General features: G+C 62.5%; 9 protein-coding genes across 9 annotated transcripts; 6 read left to right on the forward strand and 3 right to left on the reverse strand.

The window, feature by feature from the left end:
• Nucleotides 1–72: 72 nt before the first annotated feature.
• COLE_04506 (uncharacterized protein) lies at nt 73–1,692 on the reverse strand (the record flags this gene model as incomplete). Its single annotated transcript, XM_018425634.1, has 4 exons — nt 73–607; nt 707–1,012; nt 1,060–1,445; nt 1,492–1,692. The coding sequence occupies 4 exons, from the start codon at nt 1,690–1,692 to the stop codon at nt 73–75; spliced, it is 1,428 nt and encodes a 475-aa protein (XP_018275186.1).
• Nucleotides 1,693–3,912: 2,220 nt separating this feature from the next.
• Nucleotides 3,913–5,196, forward strand: COLE_04507 (uncharacterized protein; the record flags this gene model as incomplete). Its single annotated transcript, XM_018425675.1, has 1 exon — nt 3,913–5,196. One exon carries the CDS (start codon nt 3,913–3,915, stop codon nt 5,194–5,196), a length of 1,284 nt encoding a protein of 427 aa, XP_018274767.1.
• A 1,174-nt stretch (nt 5,197–6,370) lies between these two features.
• On the forward strand, nt 6,371–7,720 carry COLE_04508 (uncharacterized protein; the record flags this gene model as incomplete). Its single annotated transcript, XM_018425676.2, has 1 exon — nt 6,371–7,720. One exon carries the CDS (start codon nt 6,371–6,373, stop codon nt 7,718–7,720), a length of 1,350 nt encoding a protein of 449 aa, XP_018274768.2.
• A 173-nt stretch (nt 7,721–7,893) lies between these two features.
• COLE_04509 (uncharacterized protein) lies at nt 7,894–9,747 on the reverse strand (the record flags this gene model as incomplete). Its single annotated transcript, XM_018421580.2, has 5 exons — nt 7,894–8,310; nt 8,542–8,919; nt 9,110–9,265; nt 9,365–9,602; nt 9,635–9,747. 5 exons carry the CDS (start codon nt 9,745–9,747, stop codon nt 7,894–7,896), a joined length of 1,302 nt encoding a protein of 433 aa, XP_018275427.1.
• Nucleotides 9,748–11,516: 1,769 nt separating this feature from the next.
• Nucleotides 11,517–12,686, forward strand: COLE_04510 (uncharacterized protein; the record flags this gene model as incomplete). Its single annotated transcript, XM_018424474.2, has 5 exons — nt 11,517–11,742; nt 11,778–12,231; nt 12,287–12,356; nt 12,502–12,538; nt 12,619–12,686. The coding sequence occupies 5 exons, from the start codon at nt 11,517–11,519 to the stop codon at nt 12,684–12,686; spliced, it is 855 nt and encodes a 284-aa protein (XP_018275428.2).
• A 1,455-nt stretch (nt 12,687–14,141) lies between these two features.
• On the forward strand, nt 14,142–15,534 carry COLE_04511 (uncharacterized protein; the record flags this gene model as incomplete). The annotated part of the gene is made up of 2 exons (XM_018419276.2): nt 14,142–14,250; nt 14,327–15,534. The coding sequence occupies 2 exons, from the start codon at nt 14,142–14,144 to the stop codon at nt 15,532–15,534; spliced, it is 1,317 nt and encodes a 438-aa protein (XP_018275429.1).
• Nucleotides 15,535–15,622: 88 nt separating this feature from the next.
• COLE_04512 (uncharacterized protein) lies at nt 15,623–17,699 on the reverse strand (the record flags this gene model as incomplete). Its single annotated transcript, XM_018424475.2, has 5 exons — nt 15,623–16,727; nt 16,768–17,129; nt 17,167–17,289; nt 17,347–17,473; nt 17,509–17,699. The coding sequence occupies 5 exons, from the start codon at nt 17,697–17,699 to the stop codon at nt 15,623–15,625; spliced, it is 1,908 nt and encodes a 635-aa protein (XP_018275430.1).
• Nucleotides 17,700–18,497: 798 nt separating this feature from the next.
• On the forward strand, nt 18,498–19,092 carry COLE_04513 (uncharacterized protein; the record flags this gene model as incomplete). The annotated part of the gene is made up of 5 exons (XM_018427013.2): nt 18,498–18,545; nt 18,580–18,639; nt 18,673–18,784; nt 18,833–18,856; nt 18,956–19,092. 5 exons carry the CDS (start codon nt 18,498–18,500, stop codon nt 19,090–19,092), a joined length of 381 nt encoding a protein of 126 aa, XP_018275431.1.
• A 748-nt stretch (nt 19,093–19,840) lies between these two features.
• Nucleotides 19,841–20,026, forward strand: COLE_04514 (uncharacterized protein; the record flags this gene model as incomplete). The annotated part of the gene is made up of 1 exon (XM_018424476.2): nt 19,841–20,026. The coding sequence occupies one exon, from the start codon at nt 19,841–19,843 to the stop codon at nt 20,024–20,026; it is 186 nt and encodes a 61-aa protein (XP_018275432.2).
• Between the last annotated feature and the right edge of the window lie 168 nt (nt 20,027–20,194).

Here is a 20,194-nt window from a genome sequence, read left to right on the forward strand (position 1 = left end):
CGCTGCTGCCACATCCTCGGTCGTGACATGGCGACGTGCCGTATGCCGAGAGGACAGTGCTCACCCCCCATTTCAGGGAGGGCTCTCCGCGTACGACGACGACACATCCCATGGCTTGCCCGCGGCCAGCGCAAACTCGCGCACGAGAGAGCGCCCAAAGACGGCAATGTGCGCGACGCCATTTTGCATGCCAAGCTCGATCGGCCAGGCAAACACGTCCAGGTCGTCAATATCGAGGTTACGTGCGCAGCCAAGGGTGTCACCGGACAATATGTCATCGGCGAGATCAGAGTTGATGGCACGGTCGTACGTTTCGGGAAACTTGTTCTTGAGCAAACGGAGTGAAAGAATAGCACGCGACTGCAGCAGTGCACGCTGTGAGCTTGAACTCGAAGTGTGGGCAACGTTGAGAAGCTTGAGGAGATCGGCAGGGAGCTCCGAGGACGACGAGCCGGGTGAGCGACCATTGCCGGCCGGAGAGGCCGTCGACGAGGAAGGTGAGGGCCCAGATGTCGAAGAGCTGGAAATTTCCTTGCCCATGCGAAGGTGAAGCGAGCGCAGGTCTGTTCGCGCGATGACGTCCGAGGTAATCGCCTCCATGAGGTAGCTGCGTTGCGTCAGCGCGGTTGCCCCAAACATGTGCGATGAGATGGGATGGTTCCACCTGTGTGCACATGTCGCACGACGCTCTCGACAAAGTACTTACATGAGGCCCTGCATGCCCTTGATGTGCTCTTTCCAGTCACTCATGAGCGAGGCGTGGTCGTCCCATCTCTGCCGAACGTACACGCGGAGCGCGTCGAGCTGCATGTATGCAGAAGTTGACACGACACCGCGGTTCACGCGCTCATCGCAAAAGTTCCGGTACAGGTAGTAGCAGAGCGACTCGGTGAGCAGCAGCAACCCACGCAGCTTGTCCTGCGGGACACTGTTGAGGAGGTGGCCCTTGGCAGCAGCGGGGTACATGTAGGCATCACCAAGTCGTTTCATCTGGAGCGCGCGCTTGCCAATCCTGTAGTTGTCAGAAGCAAAATCTTTGGACATGTGTGTATAACTCACTCGTCCGACAAAGACTTCCATTGCTCGGGCGTCCAGTCACCCTTACCGGTGCCCCCACGAGTAATCTCGTTGCGCAACGAGCTGCGGTTCTTGGGAGAGGAGAGTAGAGAGGCGCGTGATGGTTGGGCCGAGGAACCGCCAGGGACAACGTCAGTGGTGCGGGCCTTTTTAAGTGGAGGGCGTGAGGAGATGTTGGAGCTGGAGGCAAGGTTAAGGCCCAAGCCGAGGCCGCCGTTGGGAGTCTCGTCACTGCTCAGCTTGCGCTTCTGGGCGCGGGCATACTCCTGGAAGCTGGAAAACTCTGCGGTTGGTGGGTTTTTGGGAGGGTTCTTGCAGTCGGGCGGAGGGAGTGCAAATGCAATGGGGGCGGGAAGTCGGCCGATGAGCTGCAAAGTTAGCGCCAGAGAGAGTAATGCCAGGCAATGTATCCACCTTGAGGACTGCCTCGGCGTTGCGCTTGGCCTCTTCTGAAACAGGCTGAGGCGATGAGACGTTGAAAGCTGGTGTGCGAGGGTTGAAGGCGGGACGGCGGGCGGCTGAGCCAGAGCCTGAGGCTGAGCCCGAGGAAGGAGATCGGGGAGGCAAAGAGCCTGTACGGGGCACGTACGCCGAGCGAACAGCGGCGGCGGACATTGTATAGGTAGATGAGGGGGCGGGATTGTGGTTGTTCTGCTGTGTAGACAGCAAGTTGGATGGGAGAGGAGAGGAGGTTCGAGTAAGTGGGTAGGTAGTAGGGATGCGGGGAATGTGGGCGGCCGAGGAGGCGTGCCGGTTGAGGGCGCGTGCGCGTGAGGCGGGGGTTTGTTGCAGGTGGCTTCTGAGCAGCCAGCGTTACTGGGGGGAGGGTGTGGAGGACAATGGAAAGGGGGAGGGTGGTTGCTGAGCTAGTTGATGATAGCAGCAGCTGGAGATGGGATGATGAAGATGAAGAATAAGAGAAGAGTAGTAGTGTGATGGATGGCTTGGCGAGGGCGGGGGTGGGGGGCAAGGGGTTTCTGAAAAGGGGGATTATGGAAGCGGCTGTGTCGGGTAAGGCCGACTGGTCAGCGGCGGCGTCTAATAACTCGGGGTTGAGCAGTTGACAATTCCGGTAGCGAATTGGGGACAAGGGGATGCGTAGCACACTGCGTTGGAGGCTGAGTGAGGGGTGATGTAGAGGAGAGCCAGTGCAATGCAGCGAGTGAGCAGAGTGATGTAGCGAGTAAGAGGTGGGGGGGGGGGGGGGGGGGGGGGGGGGGGGGGGGGGGGGGGGGTGTGTGATGGGGGCGGGGGGAGTGTGAGTTGGGTAGAGGGGGAGGGCAGTGCGGGTGTGCGAGAGAGAGAGAGAGAGAGAGAGAGGGAGGAAGAGAGAGAGAGATGAAGATGAGGGTGGGGTTGTGCCAAGGTGTTATGGTGTTGGAGGACGTTGAAGAGGGGATGAGAAGAGTAGTAGAGATGAGAAGAGATGAGAAGAGATGAGAAGAGATGAGAAGAGATGCGGGCCCTGCGAGCTGCGGGCCTGCGGGGGAATGGCAAGTGTCGTCGACCAAAGACACTGTTCCGACCGCGCAGTTTGCTCGAGTCGACCGACGACATTGCTCAGTGCACAGTCATGCATCCATGTAAAGACTACAGTAGTAGTGTAGTCACATCAACAGTGCAGCAGTCAGTTAGTTATATGTCGGGTGGCGCTCGATCGAGTAATCTTTGCACGCCGCTTCTTCAACCTGCAGTAGTTACCTTGCTCCTCGGCGACAACTGCTGCGTGCGTCACTGAGGATGCACTTGCTCGCTGCTAGCGACGGACATGGTGGGATCAAGTCGGACAGTCGAATGTCTCGGCCGTCCACCATGGCCACTTTGGCATATCCGCTGCATGCTTGGATTCTCCGCATCTCCGCATCTCGTTATCAGTCGGCATTAGCTTGCTATGGGGACTACGAGTGCTCAAGCATACAATCTACCTCTGCGTGATGCAAGCTACAGTACCCCCCGAAGGCAAGAGTCGTGTGAGAGGGGATGAGATGAGTTGGCGGCATCTGTGCATGAGGCATGGAGGCGTTGGATAGCCATGGTGGTGGCTTGGGATTGAATCTCCCTCCTGCCCACTCTTTCCACACTGCACCTCCTCCTCTTCTCTCCCCCTCTTCCAGCCCTCTTCCCGGAGAGACTCAAAGATGAGAGTTGGTTGCGAGATTATGGATGGGCAGAGTAGAAGAGTGCTCGAGCGCCCCAGAGAGAGAGAGAGAGAGAGAGGGAGAGCGGATAAAGAGATCGAGTAACCGGGGCCACAGTCCGAGATGTGACCCTGAACTGATAGGCAGTGGATGAAGAGTACAGTAGAAATTTGATTCCGTTGAGAGGAGATGGGATTTTGGGTGGCTCAGGCACAACGGCGGTCGAAATGATTCAGGGACATGCCCTCACTCCCCTTGGCCCGGCGCCGCTTCCTCCCCAACACCGCCCCCCCCCCCCGGTCCATGGTCTTGATTGAATGCACCACCCCACACCACTCTCCCTCTCTCTCGCTCTCTCTCTCTCATCGAGCTCATCATCTCTTTCTCTCTTCACACTATCACCCTCGTCGTAGTCGTCCTCCTCCTCCTCCCTCTGACTCTCACTCCACAACTCACAGAGCTCTCTCCTCGATATCATCATCACCATCACTACACCTAGCCATCACCACCACCACCTCCCACCACAACCACCACCTCCCATCTCCCCACTCCACTCCACTCCTCTCCCCCCCCCCCCCCTCTCCTCTCCTCTCCCGTAACATCCTCCTCCTCCTCTTCACTCACTCTACCACATCCTCCTCCCTCTAGCCTCAACTCCCCCCCCCCCCCCCGCTGCTCAGCAGCTCCACGGCCCACAATGCCTCCCACCTCCGTCACCATCGCTCTCCGCCCCATGGACGCTGCCTCCGCCTCAAAGTTCCACCTTCCGTCCATGGCCACCAACAACACCAACACCACTACTACTACTACTACTACTACCACCACCACGCCCCACAATACCGTCACCCTCGCCCCTCGTCTCCCCTCCTCTCCCAAGCCAAAGCCTGCCAATACCCAAACCCCCATCTCAGCAAACCAGAAGCGCAAGCTCGTCCCCATGCCCATGCCCACAGAGGAACTACTCTCTTCCACCATGGTCGCTCAGAACGCCTCCATCGTCGATCGCTGTCTCTCTCGTGTCCACGTCGTCAGCCCCCCTCTCAAGCCCGGCAAGCGTAACTCGCATCAGCACACTCCCGCCCTTTCCCCAGTTCCTACCGGCTCCACCACCAACCCCCACCCCTACTCGCCTACCATCGACCTCTCCAACAGTCGTAGTTCCGTGCCCTCGCCCCAGGAGCTCGCTCGCGCCGAGCGTGCAGAGGAGGAAAAGGCTCGCCAGAAGAAGGAAAATGCTGCTGCAGCCCGTGCAGCCGCTGCCCTGGCTCGCCGCCGCAGGGCCCACCGCTCCAGCCGCAACTCTCGTATGCCCTCGGCTTCGGCCTCTGCCTCGGCCACCCCTGCTACCATGATTCCACCCATCCAGCGTGCGGTGGCGCGTGAGCGCGCTCTCTCTGTCGAGTCTGCTTCCAGCCGAGAAGCCAGACACATGGCCGGTTTTGCGGCTTCCGCAGAAGCCGTGGTTGTTCAAGTCGAAGCTGAAGCTGCCTCCGCCGCTGACGCTGCTGGCCCTGTGAGTCGCTCGCTCAAGCGCACTCGCAGCACTGGTCTCGGTACTACTACTACTACTCCTGGAACTGCCGCGGTCAGTACCCACTCGCCGCTGCGCACAGTGACTGCTGCGGACGAGCACACGTCCCCGCCCATGAACGACTATGTGCCGCGCAAGCGCTCACGCCTTGCCATCTCGTCGGTCTCGCCGACGGGCTCGGCATCCTCGCTTCCCGAGAATGGAGCCCAGTCCGCCGCGCCGCGCCGGAGCCCGCGCGCGAGAACCCGCGCGAGCCTGTCCCCCGTCGAGCCCACGTCAGCGGCCATGCGGCGCGCCGTCAGCGCGACGGAGCGCACGAACGGGCGCAGCACGCGCGGCAACAGCGCCGCGCCGCGCACATCGAGTGCGGGGCCGGAAGGCGGGGGCCGCGAGCGTGCGCGCCGCGACACGCAGCCGCCGTCGCACATGCGCGACTACAAGACGGCATAAGCCCATAAGCCCCAAAGCCTCACCCACATGCCCATTGTTCGCCCCGCACGGACGCACCGACGCCCGGCGCCACGCATTGGGCCCCACCGCACCGCCTCTGTGCAGCCTGTATCTGGCGAGGCCATAATCGCTGTGTGTCTGTACTGTACGACCATGCATGAGATGTACTAGGACGGGGTGTGCCCCTGTGGCCTGCGGATCACGTCAGGTGCAGTGAGGGGGCACATGTTTGGTGATCGCTTGGGTATATTCGATGACGTAACCAAAAATTTGGCCTATTCGCTGGACGGAAAATCAATCGAGGTCAGGCGACGAGCGCGACGAGGACGTCGTGTGCCATGCCGCCAGCTGCCAGCCGCAGGCCGTAAGCCGCAGGCCGCAAGCCGCAGCCGTGCAGCGGGCTATGGCCTAGCTGCATGGCTCGGCATCGGGCCGCCAACGACCAGATTAGCGCCCATGTCTCAGCTGCGAGATCTCGCTTGGCACTGCACTTGGCGGCTGGCGGCGAGTGGGCGGCCGCTGGCGTCTGGTGCTGGCAACTGCAACCTGGGCCGATGGCAGAGCGGACGCTGACATGCTTCCACTCGACTCTGTGCAGGCCAGGGTGCTGGCGCGCCGCGAGGCCCTAAGGCTGGCGACATCCAATGCCAAGCATGCACAATTAGTATCACCTGCATCACTCAATTGATCCTTTAGCGCACGCGCGCCATTTGCTGCGTGCACTCACTCCGACGCCATGGCCATGGCCTTACCCCCCACCCTGCCTGGCCAGCCACCCTGCCTCCCGCCGCCCGCCCGACCCCGACCCGCCAACCACGTGACGGATATCGGAAGTATGCATCCGGACAGACTTGTGGCACGGCCGCGTCTTGCCGCTGTTTGTAATTCTGTTTCAATTCATTGTTGTCAATGCGCCGTGCGTCGATGGATTGTTTGTCGGATTCATGGTTGTCTCACCAGATTTTCTCGCACGCTACAATTCAGTGCGAGGGGATAAATGCGTTCGGCGTAGGATGCAGCATGCAGCGCGGGGCAGGATGCAGCATGAATGGATGCGGCATGAATGGATGGATGGATGGCTGGTCGCATGGCAGCATATATCAGTGGCCATCAACTGCCATCCGCCATCCGCCATCCCCCCATCCAGCTCACCAACCCTCCCCTTTCCACCAAAATGGTGTTGAAGCTCTCGATCAAGACGCGTAAAGGCGACGCTGGGCGGCATACCCTTCTTCGTCAATTTTCCAGCACCTCAGCCGTCTCCTCGGCCCCGTCTACGCCGCCGATCTCGCCGCTTTGTTCCCCCGCCCCCCTCTCAGCGTCAACTTCACGCTCAGAGTCCATCCCACCCACTCGGCGCGCCCGCACCCGCATCATCCCATTCGCCTCTCCCACCTCAACTCAAAAAACTTCCCCGCCCTTGGCTTCCCCCTCCAGCCAAGCTCCTTCGCCACTAGCTTCACCCTCCAGCCACGCCGGGCCGACCCGCCGCGCCTCCCTCTGGGCTCGCGTCAAGCGCCGCTTCACCTCGCGGCCCACGCGCACCCCACCTCCCGAAACCAATGCGGACGCGCCACCCGCCGCCCAGTTCTTCGACGTCCTCCACGACGAGCCCGAGACCTACACACGCGCCCCTGCCCTCCTCTGCGCCACGACCTACCTCCTCGCCTCCGCAGGCCAGCTCTTTCTCGACGCACTCTTCGCAACCGCCCACATCGCGGCACACCCCACCAGCCCGCCCCGCGTCCGCTGTGTCCTCCGTAACGCAGCGGCCACGGCCGACCGCCTCGCGCGGCTATGTACCGTCCTCCTCGTACTCATCTACATCGCCGCGCGCCTCCTCCTCCTCCCCCCTGCCCAGCTGTGGGCGGGCAACCTCTTCGTCGTCCCCGCGTGGGCTGCGCCGACGCTAAAAGTGTGGCCGAAGCACCGCCCCTTCCGCCCCAAGCCCGGTCCGGTGCCGATCACCGACTTTCGCGGCCTAGGACAATACGCACTAGACATGTGGCTCCAAGCTGCGCGCGCGGCGCAGCCGACAATCTACGGGATATCGCACCTCCTCTTCGCGGCCGCGGTGCGTGTTCTCCGCGCGCTCTGGCGCCTCCGTCGCCTCCATCGCCAGCGCGCCCCCTCCCCCCCTCCCCTCCCCTCCACCACCTCCCCCTCCCCTCCCCCACCCCCCCTCGCTGGACATATTCCACCCCCCCACCCCCCGCACACAACAGTACACCGAATACCTCGACGCCCTCGCCTTCTCGACCCTCCTGAACGGGATGCACCTGCACAAAGCATACAACTACAAGCCGCGGCTGCGGCGGCTCGCGCTCCTCCTCCCCGGCGCGCCGGCGTACTTTGCCCGGCGCGCGCGCGCGGCCAACTACGCCGAGCTGCGCATCGCGGGCCCGCTCGACGACGCGAGCCTCGCCCCCGTCAAGCACATACGCGACGCGGACCCACTCGCGGAGCGGTGGGAGCGGTGGGTCGCCGCGATGCTGCGCGCGCTCGACGACGAGGACGCGCGTGAGATCCCGCACGGCGTGCTGGACGCGGGCGAGACGGACGACGTGGAGACGGAGGAGGCGCCGGTGTGGGTGTTTTAGCAACCGAGGTGCGGCAATCTCGCGATCTGCCGATCCGCTATCGGCATGCTCCGCTTTGACAATACGCATGCATTCTAGTGTCCGTCTACTGCTTGCCTCACACCACGAGCGCGGCGAGCGCTGCGGCCGCGGCCGCGCCCGCGCCCACCACCGCACTGACGCCGACCCGCCCCGCCCCGCCAGCCAGCGGATCCTTGCCGCGCGTGTTGCCCGGCTTCCCCATCCTCTCCCAGTCGTTGTACGCTGCGTACCCGAGCACGACGAACGCATTGCCTTCGGGCGAGTACGTGCCGGGCTTGTGGAACGAGTACGGGTCCGTGACATTCACGAGGAAGCCGGTCGCGTTCACGTTCCGGCTCGCGCCCGCGAGCATCGACACGGCCATGTCCACGTGGTCGTTCGTCAGGTTCAGCGTCGACATCCGGAACCCCGCCGACGCCATCAGCGCCGTCGCGGCCGCGTCGACAAAGTCTGTCCCGTTGTTGATGTAGTTGCGGAGAAGGCCGTCGTGGGTCTGTGTGTGAGTTGACGCCGCTGGGTAGTCACGCGCCAAGACAGGCACTGTGTCGCAGGGGGTGGGTGGCAGTGCGACCGTGCACCAGTGGGTAAGCAAGCTATGCCCCGCTGGTGTGCACTGTGCCCGACTTGGCGTGCAAACTGCGCGCAAACTTGCCTCCACTCGCGCCGCTGCACTCGCGCCTGCGGCGCTCGCGGCGGCGCTCGTAGCGGCGCTCGTAGCACTCACCATATACTTCTTACTCGCCGTCATAATCTCCGCCGCCCACACCTGGAGCTGCGTCATCTGGTCGCCCATCGCCCCGGCAAACTGCGACCGCTTAATGGTCGCGAGGACCCGCATAATGCCCGCGGCAGCCCACGCGTTGCCCGTCGCCCACAGATTCGGGTCCTCGGCCTCGGGGCCCTCGCTCATGTGCCGCCACAGCTTGGTCTCCCCGTCCTGCAGGCCTTTGCGGTACGCCGCGATCTGGTCGAATGCGGCCTGCACGAGCGTCTGGTTGTTCGTCACCGCGCCAAAGTACGCCATGAACGGCGGGACCATGTACACGTTGTCCGCCCACAGCTGGGCCGAGGCCGCGCGGTGCGAGATCGCGCCGTCCGCGTTCTGGCGTTAGGAGTGGAGGTGATGGAAATCGGCGATGTCAGGGGCGGCGTGCTTGGCGCCACTTGGCTGCCGCGTGTGACCCTTGGCACGCAAACAAGCTGGCTGCTGGCTGACGGCAGCCACAACCACAGCCAACGCATGCGCGCACGCGCGCCACGCACAGACGCATCGCATCACAAGAGCTACTCACCCGCGGCACGCCGTAGAGGAGGTAGTCGAGCTGGCTTTGCGCCGCCTGCATAAAGGACACGCCGTTGACTTGTGCGCCGCCCATGGCTTTGTCAGCCACGAGGACCGCGACGCCGACCGACGGCGGGTCGCCCGCCGCGCCGTCCTCGAGCAGCGGCTGGCCGCGCGGCAGCTGCGGGTTGGCCGCGAGCGGGACGTTGAGGGCGGCGCTCGATGTCGCGGCCGGTGCCGTGCCCGTACCCGCCGGCGCGGGGACCGAGGTCGGTGTCTCTTGGCGCCGTTGCGGCGCCTCGCCGCTCGAGGACGCCGCGGGGAGGGCGGGGTTGGAAAAGTTGCGCGGGCGGTTCGCGAGCGTGTCCGATGCCAGGCGCACAATGTCGGGCACTTGGTCCGGCGTGAGGTCGGGCAGCGGGAGCGGGGCTGTGGCCGCAAACACGCTCAGCTGGGGATACTTCCACTCGAGGAGAGTCTGGCCGATCGTCCCGTTCTCCCATCTGGCATCAGCGGGTAAGAGGTGCGGACGCACGAGAAGTTGGAGAGGCGCACGGCGTGGTCCCACACCGTGTTGAGCTGCTCGGGCGTCAGGTGGACGGCGTGGGCGGTGGCCGCGAGTGCGGCTGCCGCGAAAATGGTGCGCATGGTAAGCTTGGGACGTGAGTGGGGTGAGAGGGAGAGTGAGAGTGAGATGGAGATGCATGCTAGCGAGGTTGTGAGGGAGGAGGAGGATCGGTGAGAGACCGGTGATGCCGGTGAGAGCTGGACCGTTGCCGACAGGGCCAAATGACTGCGGCAGGGTACAGGAGGCGGCCCACTTGCCCAGGTCCCAAGGGGTACGTATCCCTCTCAACCTTGATATCAGTAGTGGGGGTAAAAATCACTCGACAAGCATGTTGGGTGCCACGGGGTTTGGGAAGAGGGCTCGAGACCTAGCCTGCGTGCAAGGCTTTGGAGGATGCATCTTCATATTGCCCAGACGACTGTCGAGAGAGCGCGGGAGCGAGATAACAGGCGTATCCGAACAAGTGGGGCGGCCTCTAATATTGCTTGGCAAAACAGTAAATCAGTGCCTGCCGTGGGTTACCGCCCTCATTCTGGCCAAAGTTTCACGGCCATCAAACACGTGTGCACATCACGTGGTATCGGCGCGACTGACACGTGGGGTCTCTGCAGACCTATTGGCCAACAAAATAGGCATGCCTCAACTTGTCGCGTGGCATTTTGGGTACTGATAAATGCCGCACCTCGACAGGCGTGCAGTCACGCGTCCCTGTGGTTGTACGGTGCCTTGTCTCCCCACGCGCGCGCGCGCAGAGTTCAGGGCCGCGAGCAGCACCAGGAGGACCAGGAGCAGCAAGCACAGACCTCACGAGCTTGGACCTTGGGTTGGATGCCCCTGGACCTGACTCTCCCTCTAGCGCCATCCACCCAGTCAACAACTCTCTTCTCCACCACTCCTCCCCATCATCATCTCCACCACCACTACTCGTTAACTTGATCTAATCATGGGAAGGGAGATTATCAGCGTCTCGGGTGAGCATTCACATCCTCCCCCCACCACTCTCCATCGCTCCCGCTGCATTGACACACGCTGACACTTTACAGTCGGACAGGGTGAGACTTGACGCTGCGCCATCGCTTGCTCGTTCAACCGACACGCGCTGCGCCTCCGCACAACTTACACTGTCCATAAACTGACGTCCAGCCGGCAACCAGATCGGTACCGCCTTCTGGGAGAACATCCTCCAGGTGCGCTACTTTGCTACACTCACGCTAACCATCCCAGGAGCATGGCCTTGACCGTACGTATCGCGCAGAGCCGCCGAGCACCCAGCCCCGCGCCCGCCACACCGTCTCTGGCGGCCCGCGCGCGCGCCCGCGCCATCCATCGCAGTTCTGACGCACAGGCAACGGCAAGTATGTCGGCAACGATGACCAGCAGCTCGACAAGGGTGAGTTAACCGCCCCTCTTCCTCTTCCTCCTCCTCCTCCTCCGCCGACAATCCTGCTGACATACCCAGTCTCCGTCTACTTCAACGAGGCCTCGAACCAAAAGTACGTTCCCCGCTCGGTCCAGGTCGACCTCGAGCCTGGTGTCGTCGACCTCGTCCGCTCGGGCCCCCTCGCCACGCTCTTCCGCCCCGACACCTTTGTCCACGGCCAGAGCGGTGCCGGCAACAACTGGGCCAAGGGATACTACACTGAGGGTGCGTTGTCTGACACGGTGAAATTCGACTGACTAATTTACAGGCGCCGAGCTCGTCGACCCCATTCTTGACGTCCTCCGCCAGCAGGTCGAGAGCTCCGACTCGTTCCAGGGCTTCCAGCTCCTTCACTCGCTCGGCGGTGGTACCGGCTCTGGTCTCGGCACACTCCTTCTGAGCAAGATCCGCGAGGAGTACCCCGACCGCATGCTCTGCACGTTCTCCGTATTCCCCTCCCCCAAGGTATCCGAGACCGTCGTCGAGCCATACAACGCCATCCTGTCCACCCACATCCTCGTCGAGAACTCTGACATCACTTGCTGCATTGACAACGAGGCTCTCTACCAGATCTGCGTCAACGACCTCAAGCAGAAGGCTCCCGAGTACAAGGACCTCAACCAGCTTATCGCCAAGGTCATGACTGGCTTCACCTGTGAGTTGACAGCGTCGACACACCCTAATCTTCAGCCACGCTCCGCTTCCCCGGTGTCCTCAACTCGGACCTGCGCAAGCTCGCAGTCAACATGGTCCCCTTCCCGCGTCTCCACTTCTTCGCCGCCGGCTACGCCCCTCTCGTTGCCACCTCGAACCGCGCCTACACCGCTTCCAACGTGCCCGAGCTCACCAACGCCCTCTTCCAGCGCCGCTCGCTCCTTGCTGCCATCGACCCCGCCATGGGCAAGTACCTCACCGTCTCGGTCGCCTACCGCGGCAAGCTCTCGATGCGAGACATCGAAAACTCGGTGTACGAGTACCAGTCCAAGAACTCGGAGTACTTTGTCCCCTGGATTCCCAACGGTGCTCTTACTACTCTCTGCACTGTTCCTCCCATCGGCCAGGTCGCTTCCGCCACCCTCGTTGCCAACACCACCGCCATCTCGGAGGTCTTTAAGCGTTCCCACGTCCAGTTCCGCCAGCTCTTGTGAGTAGTCAGAGGGTCAACGCTCGTTGCGTTGAATAATACTAACTTTTTCCAGCAAGCGCCGCGCATACACACACTGGTACACGGGCGAGGGCATGGACGAGATGGAGTTCACCGAGGCAGAGGTTAGTTGTTGTCGTCTGCGAAAACGCGCAGGTTTTCGGCAAATTGTTGCGGGTGTCAGGCACTATCGTGCCTGGGTCACCGATATCCATCAACGAGATCCGCATTAGCGGCATCGAATTCTCATTAGAATTGTGCTCACCCCAGTCCAACCTGTCCGATCTCGTCGACGAGTACGACCAGTGTAAGTTGCTTTCAGGCGCGCAGCCGTCTGAGCAAGTGCTCCGACTGGTCTTCCTCCCCGCAGGCCGTGCTCACCCACAGACGAGTCGGCGCAGCTCGACGACGAGTATGACGACGAGGCCGAGGCGGTAAGTGCCAGCGCGGCTTAAGGGCGCCAAGATGCGTGCATAGAGCGCCGTTTTGTCGATTGTGGTTGGGGTAGCGTCCGGTGTATGGTGTGCCGCAAGGCGTGAGCGCGAGCATGGGGAAAGGGCCGGGGAGCGAGCACGAGCATGGTGTGATGGGCCTGTGGTCGTGAGTGTTCTGGAGCGCACTGCGAGTGAGTGTACTCGGACGGGCAGTGCGCTCGCTTGCGCTTGTGTTCTTGGTGGCTGAGAGCGGTGGGCCCTGCGCGCCTCCCGCCTGCCTGCACACCTCACGTGGCCGCTCGATCGTTCGCAACGGGGCCGGAGCATGGATCTGGGAAACGACTGTGGCGTTGGGTGCTGGGGCGGAGCAGCGCGCGCGCGCTAACCCCAGGTGGCTGAGGAGTACGCGGAGGACTTTGCCGAGTAAGATAACATATTGTCCGTTTAGTAAAACGTTATGTGATAGTGCCCCGTGTCGAGTGCGGTGGGGGTATACGGCACTGTGGCCTGCCAGAGCTGGTGGGGAGCCACGCACCAACTTGAGCTTCTCCAAGTTGTTCTATTCTGAGCTGAAATTACTGCGCCAACACTCGCCGTCGAGTCTCGGCCACCCGCAGCATCTCTTGTTCCACAGCAATGGAAGCTCGACTGCTGCACCACATGCCCCATCTTGCTGCCATTGTCGGGTGCCTGACGTTTTACGTGTCGTGTCGCGTCCCTCCATTCCCTGACCCTGGCCACCACCCGTTCCAAAGTCACGACGTCGAGGTTCGCCATTGCCATCTCTTGTTCTCCTCGATCCCATCGTCTTTCTCTCGTCCATCTTGTTCTTCTCATTCACTCACGTCGTTTCGACGACCGACATTGTCCGCAAGAGCCAGCGGAGGCCGACGAGGACGCACTCCCCGGATCATACCCTCGCCACTGGGCCCGTGCGCCCATCACAGCCGTCCTGGCCCTCTTCACTCGTCGGTCTTACTCTTCACTTACTCTACTGTACCCCACTCCTCGCTCCTCCTCCCCTTCGACCCGTCGCGCACTCGGACTCGGAATAGTCGACCAACTGCTGCACGACACCGCCGACTCCAGATCCGCGGACGGGAGATACGTCACGGCGTCACTTCCGCCTCTCTGCCCCTTCGTGTTCGCCTGTCTCACCTTTCGCGGCCGCATCGCACCTTACTCCCCGCCCGTCGCTTCACCTCACTTCTTGTCCTCAGAGTGTGATAAGGCGCCGACGCGCCGTGCAGAGGTGACGATTGCCGGAACACGAGCACGGCCCAGTCACGACTACGCACAGCGCACAGCCAGACTTCCACGATCCGCGTATCCATCACTCTCCACATCTGCACTGTCCACTTTCCTCCGCCTCGCTTCACATCTAGTGTCTCCTCGCGGGATAGCGCACTCCCCCTCCTCACCTCCTCCTTCCCCTTGACCCGCCCTAGTCCCTTGTCCTCCGACACACCCAGCATAATGGCCTTCTCGTCGCTCGCGGACGAACTAGACCTCGACTCGGGGTTTCCCATGTCGCCCTCGGGGCCAGGCCTGAGTCTCGCCGACGAGTTTGGAGATATGGGTGGGGGTGAGTCGTGGCAGGTGTATGGGTGCAAAGTCACACGCTGCAGCCCGCATATAGTCCACGCAGGCGCTGACTCCAGGCGGCACTCTAGCAGATGAACTGGTCGATGACCTGGCCCTGCCAGATTACGAAGCGGAATTGGAACACGAGCGCGCCCACGACTTACCGCTCGGGCTCGAGAACGGGCTTGGGCATCCTCTCGAGGACACGCTGGGACCCGATCCTGTCGACAAGTATGGCTCTCTCTCGCGTACGCCGCGCCGCCCAACGCGCGGGCGAGGACCGCGCACACCAGCAGGGAGCATGAGCATACGCGTGTCCCGGCGACTGGAAATGGAAGAAGAGAGCGACAACGAGGTTGATCTCGCGCCCCTCCGCGCGACCCAGGCGGCGGGACAGCGCATGCTCGCGCTGTTGCAAGCGATGGACGGACCCGGATCGCCCTCACGCGACACCTCTGCAGTGTCTCGCGACCGAGAACGCGACCGTGTACCGCTTGAGGAGCGCCTCGCGGGTCATGTGGCGCGCATGGGCGCCGCGGAGCGTGTGCGCGACGAGCAGACGCGGGAGGCGGTCGCGCTCGTGCGCGACCTCGACTCGATGCAGCTTATTGTAATGGAGGACGACCTCGCGTTCGTCGACGCGCTTATTCACCGCGACCAGTCTCCGCGCGCAAGGCGAAGACCTCCAGCCCTCAACTTTCGAGATCGCGAAACAATTCGCGAGGTAGACACCGACGACGAACACGAGCGCTCGCCCCTCTCGCCGCTCGACCACAACTCACCCTTGTCTAGTCGATGGCCTGACTCGCCAGAGTCCCCTCTACACCGGCGGCGGCCGAGCTCGCCGCTATCACCGCTGTCCCCGTCCTTCCCCTCTCTGAACGGTGCGCCCGCGTCCCCGTGCCTTGCACCGCAGCCTCTCCGGCACCGCTCAACCCTGGCGGCCGCGACGGCCGAGCTGGGGGCCGCGACGAGCGACGCCGCAGAGGCGCTGAACAAGCTCGCGCGGGCATCAGCCACGGCCGTGCAGGCGAGCGCGGCGTCGGGAGAGACGAACCGGCAGCTGCGCAAGCTGCGCGTGGGCGTCGCGAGCCTGCGCGAAGGCGCCGAGGCCGAGGAAGCGGCGCAGCGCGGCATTGACGCGTGGGAAGCCTCCATTGCGGCAGGGAGCGCGCCCGACGTGCGCGGCGTCCTCGCGGGTCTCATGGCGGGCTTCGAGGAGCGGCTGACCGAGATGGCGCGCATGCACGAGGGATTGCGGCGGGTAAGCGCGCGAGCAGGATAGATGTAACATAATGCACACTTTCACATAGGTCATAGGTCTAGGTCATCTGATCAAGAATCGCGAATGCGCATCAAGCGTCCGTGTACAACTAGCGCGGCCCCATCGGCCTCCCCGTGTCGATGCTCAAGTTTTGCCCACTCTTCCGCGGCCCCATGGGCTTTCTTGGACCTGATGCTCCACTCCCACTCCCACTCCCGCTGACGCCCTCGCCGAGCGGCGCGACGAGCCGCCCCGGCGGCGACCCGAGGTCGGCCTCGCCATACTCGTCCGGCTCGGAGCGTATGTCCTCGGGCTCAGCGACGAGGGCGACGCGCTCCTCGCGCTCCGAGGCGTCCTCACCCCGCATTTGGGGATAGCGGACGCCGCGGCCGGCGCGCGGATGCTCTTCGGTAGGGCTGCTGGCCGTGAGGCCCTTGAAGAGCTGGGAGAAGGACGTCTTGCGCTCGGCCTGGTGGTGCAGCCCCGGGGAGAGGTATGGGTCGGCATACTTCTCCGTGGGGGAGACGCCCTCGCGGAGGGGGGGGAGGGAGAGGGCCGAGCCCGAGCTCGCGACGCCGCTGCTCTGCCGCGTCGTGTGGTATGCGTCGCTGTGGCCCGTCCCGCGCTGCCCGCCTTCCGTGTACGCGTACTGGTGGACGGTGTCCTCTGCGCCAAACTTGAGCGTGCTCGCCCGCCCCGTCGTCTGCGGCGACATGGCGATTTCCTCCGGCATCGGGTTGTCGCTCAGCTGGTAGCGCGGGAGGTGGGCGAGGCCGGCCGTGTTGTGCCGCGCCGCGCCGTACGGCGTCGTGGACGCGTTGCTCATGCGCCGGCTGACGGAGCGCGCGCGGATGATGCTCCCCACGGCGCCGAAGCCGCCGCGCAGCGCGTCCATCCCTGGCTCTTCCATCGCGCGCACGTCGCCCTTCTCCTCCGCCTCTGTGCCGTGCTTCGAGGCTGCGAGCAGCATCGTCGTCCGCCGGTCCAGCCCGCTCAGTGCCTTCGGGTCCACCTTGGACATTTGGAGGAGCGTGATGCCCAAGCACGTCACTAGGAAGGCGAGGACCATGGTCACGAGATCCAGTGCGGGCGCTTTCAGGCCCTTGTACAGGATGAAGGAGGTGACCATCGTTGCGCTGGTGAAGTAGCAGAAGTAGACGGGGACGACCATGGACGTGTTGAACAGCTCGAGCGCCTTGTTCAGGTAGTTGATTCTGAGGTCAGCTCGGGAGTGCTGGGTGGGTGTGCGCTCACTCGATCAACAACGTGACAACCACGAAGACGAAGAGGAACCAGAAGAACCAGTTCTTGACCTGGTTGTCGCCTTGGATCGAGGTGATGATGGCGGAACCGAGACCTTGGGTGCAGGACACACTGATGCCGCCAATGAGCGAGCACACCGAGATATACGGCATCATGTTGGTCTTGCCCCAGCGTGGAGCGGCGTAGAACACGAGGACAAGCGAGGCGATGATACACAAGCCAGCCCACACGAGAAAGCCCGGGGCGATGAATAGATGCTTGAACTCGTTGATTGTGCGTACACTCTGGTCCTGCGGTGCATTGAGTGCGAGGATGACCGAGCCGAGGATACACAGCGTACATCCGATCCAGCCCTGTGTGTGAGCTCGCGTCCGCCTCGGGCATGCTTACAAAGAATGTGAGTGTCTCCTTTAAGAAGAAATGGGAGAGAACGGCGGCAACAACGACCGAGATGGAACCGAGTGGTGTGACGAGAATCGCTACTGTGAAGGCGTACGCCACAAAGTTGAGGATCTGTCGTCAGCCACGGCGACGGCATTGAGGCATGCACGATGCACAGCAACGACTCACTTCGCCGATGACCATCATGATCATGCCTGTCCACCACATCTTGCTCTTGAGATATGCGTGACCCTCGCCGGCCTCGTTTCCGCTCTTGGCGGTCGACGCCAGCAACCCCTTCTTCTTGATAACGAAGCTGGTGTGAGATTGGTGCCAGCCAGCTGTACTTACGAGGCGCCGATGAACAGCCCAGAGCCAACAGCGAGACACACGCCGACGATCTTGAACGAGGGGTTCGACCCCACGCTCAATCCGGAGCCGGAGCTCGACGCGGCTACTGCGCTGCCGGTTGAGGAGGCGGAGGCAGAGGCGGTGGGATCGGCGCGCGCGGCGAGCCACGCCGCTGCTCTAGCGGCCTCCATTGTGAGGAGTGAGAGGGAATGTGGGTTGGTGGCTGATGACCTCGATGCTGGTGATGGAGTGCTGGAATTGTTTGTGTTGTGGTGCTGATGAGTTGATGAGGGATGGACGAGGGTCGGGCGGAGAGGCGGCGAGGGCCGGACCGAAACCTGACGTTACGGGGGTACGTGGGCTTGGCGATGGTCTCGTCCAAATCCAAAATGAGTTGGCGAGTCTTGTTGCGATGAGCGCGCGCTGGAGAGAGCGCACTGCGCCGTGTTCTTGCTGGATTGATATCAAGAGATGAGAGCACGAGTAGTTTGTGAAGAGTGTGAAGGAGCTGTAGCGAGGAATATAATTAGACGATGCGAGGAGAGTGACAAGGAAGGCAGTGCTTGATGCCCCTCCACCCACCCAAGTTTCAGGGTTCAGGTCCTGCGTTCTGGACAGCATCATGGGTGGGCCCCCAGGGGTAAGTCAGGGACACTCTGCATCTGATGCAAGGTTGCAAGATGGCACCCTCAGGGAAACTCGCAGCGACCCCACATCCGACAAAGACACGCGAGGCGTGCGCCTACTTTCCACGTGTTCTCGCCGGGATAGGCGTGCACTGAAAGTAGGCCAGGAGGTGATAGGCCCCCCAAGCCACGCGCGGTGAGTGGACCCCGCGTTTGACGCGTCTCTTGATTGCGTCACTCGGCAGCCTCCAATACCCGGCTCACATGTCCACTCGTCTTATTATCATCACAACCACTCAGTCAACTAACTCCCCCGCATCCATCTCACCACACTCCCTACTCTACTCCACCTCACTAATCACAATGTCCGACCTCAAGGAGACCGGTTTCAAGTCGGGCGACATCTTCGCCGTGCGTCGCTGCTGGCGCCCGACACTGACCCCAGGCCGTCGCCAAGGCGTTCAGCTCGCTCGACGACGCCGAGAAGCAGAAGCAGATCAAGAAGGTGGAGTAAAGCCGGAGCGACGCCTGACGCCAGACCAACGGCATCTTCCAGATCAACGTCGAGACCAAGGACAAGAAGTCGCAGACCTGGGTCATCGACCTCAAGCAGGACGGCACGGTCACCAAGGGTGCTGGCAAGAAGCCGGGTGAGTGGTTGTGGTGGCGTGGGTGCAGCGGCCAGGAGCTGACAGCAGACGTGACTGTCAACCTCGGTGACGGTGAGGGCCAAGGCCAACAGCGGATATCCAGATTTAGGCCCTGGGGGCGCTAGCTCAGAGCTCGCTGGATATCCACGACCAACGGCAGGCTGACGGCAGACACCTTTGTCGCGCTCGCGGACGGCAAGCTCAACGCGCAGAAGGCGTTCATGACCGGCCAGCTCAAGGTCAAGGGCAACATCATGCTCGCGACCAAGCTCGACGGCGTGCTCAAGGCGTCCAAGGGCAAGCTTTAAGCGTCGAGCAGAGGAAAAGGATAGCAGCTTGTTGTACGAGATGCAGCGTCGCGGCCGATGTAGAAGCGGGAGACGAAGCAAAGCACGGGGAGCGACGCCCGCGCGGCGGTGCGGGCATGAGCGCTCTAGTCTGTGCGCCGAGCCAAACAGATCGTCAAAGAGTGTAGATACGTGTCGCGGCGTGGATGGGCGGCGCGTGGGAACGGATGGTACCTTTTTAGCGTGCATACGTGCACGAGGCGGGCGTGAATGGGCACGTGACCGGGGATGCGGGGTAGCTGATGTCATCGCCGTCTGGGCCATTTCAATGGTGTGGTGGGCGGCATGAGGCGCATCCATGCATATCTACATGGCGAGCGCGATCAGCAATCAGCCATAGGCGATATGGGACATTGCCGATCTGGATCTAGACTTGTTGAGCTGCGACTCGGAGTGTGGCACTTGGCACTCCCTTGGCCCACGGCCTAGTGACAGTGACCTGTCCCGCGCAGATGACGTCGTTAGTCCAGACCATGCAAGGCCATATAACACTCGCTTGCTCTCCCATGTGCACTCGCACTCGCACTCGCACTCGCACTCGCACTCGCACTCGCACTCGCACTCGCACTCGCACTCAACACTTCACCATGTCCAAGCAAGAGTATGTCTCCGCTTTTGGTGACTCGCCTCCCTCACACCAGCATCGACCTCTCCGGCACCATCGGCACGACCTCGGTGCCCAACCCTACCACGGGCGACGTCGCGTCCGATGGACACGAGCACCACCACTCGCACGGGCACGGCGGCGGCGAGCCGGGACCCGGCCAGCAGGTTGCGCCCGGCACGGGGGTGCGGCACCACGACCACCACCGCGAGGGGCCGCACCGGGGGCACGAGGCCAAGGAGAAGGAGTGAAGCAGATCTGACGGCGGTGGTGCGTGTGGTGTGGCTTTGACGCCGGCAACGCTAGGAAGGCAGTAGCGATCAGATGCACAAATGTACGAGCTGTGGTGTAGTGTTCTTGCGGTGCGACTTGCCTCAAAGGGAACGGAGACGCAAGAGTGCTGTCCTACGAGTAGTGTGGTGGAATTCGCCAGCGAATATGCCGGCATATTCCATGCTT

This window comes from Cutaneotrichosporon oleaginosum, assembly GCF_008065305.1.
Source record: "Cutaneotrichosporon oleaginosum strain ATCC 20508 chromosome Unknown ATCC20508_contig04, whole genome shotgun sequence".
NCBI classification, from domain to species: domain Eukaryota; kingdom Fungi; phylum Basidiomycota; class Tremellomycetes; order Trichosporonales; family Trichosporonaceae; genus Cutaneotrichosporon; species Cutaneotrichosporon oleaginosum.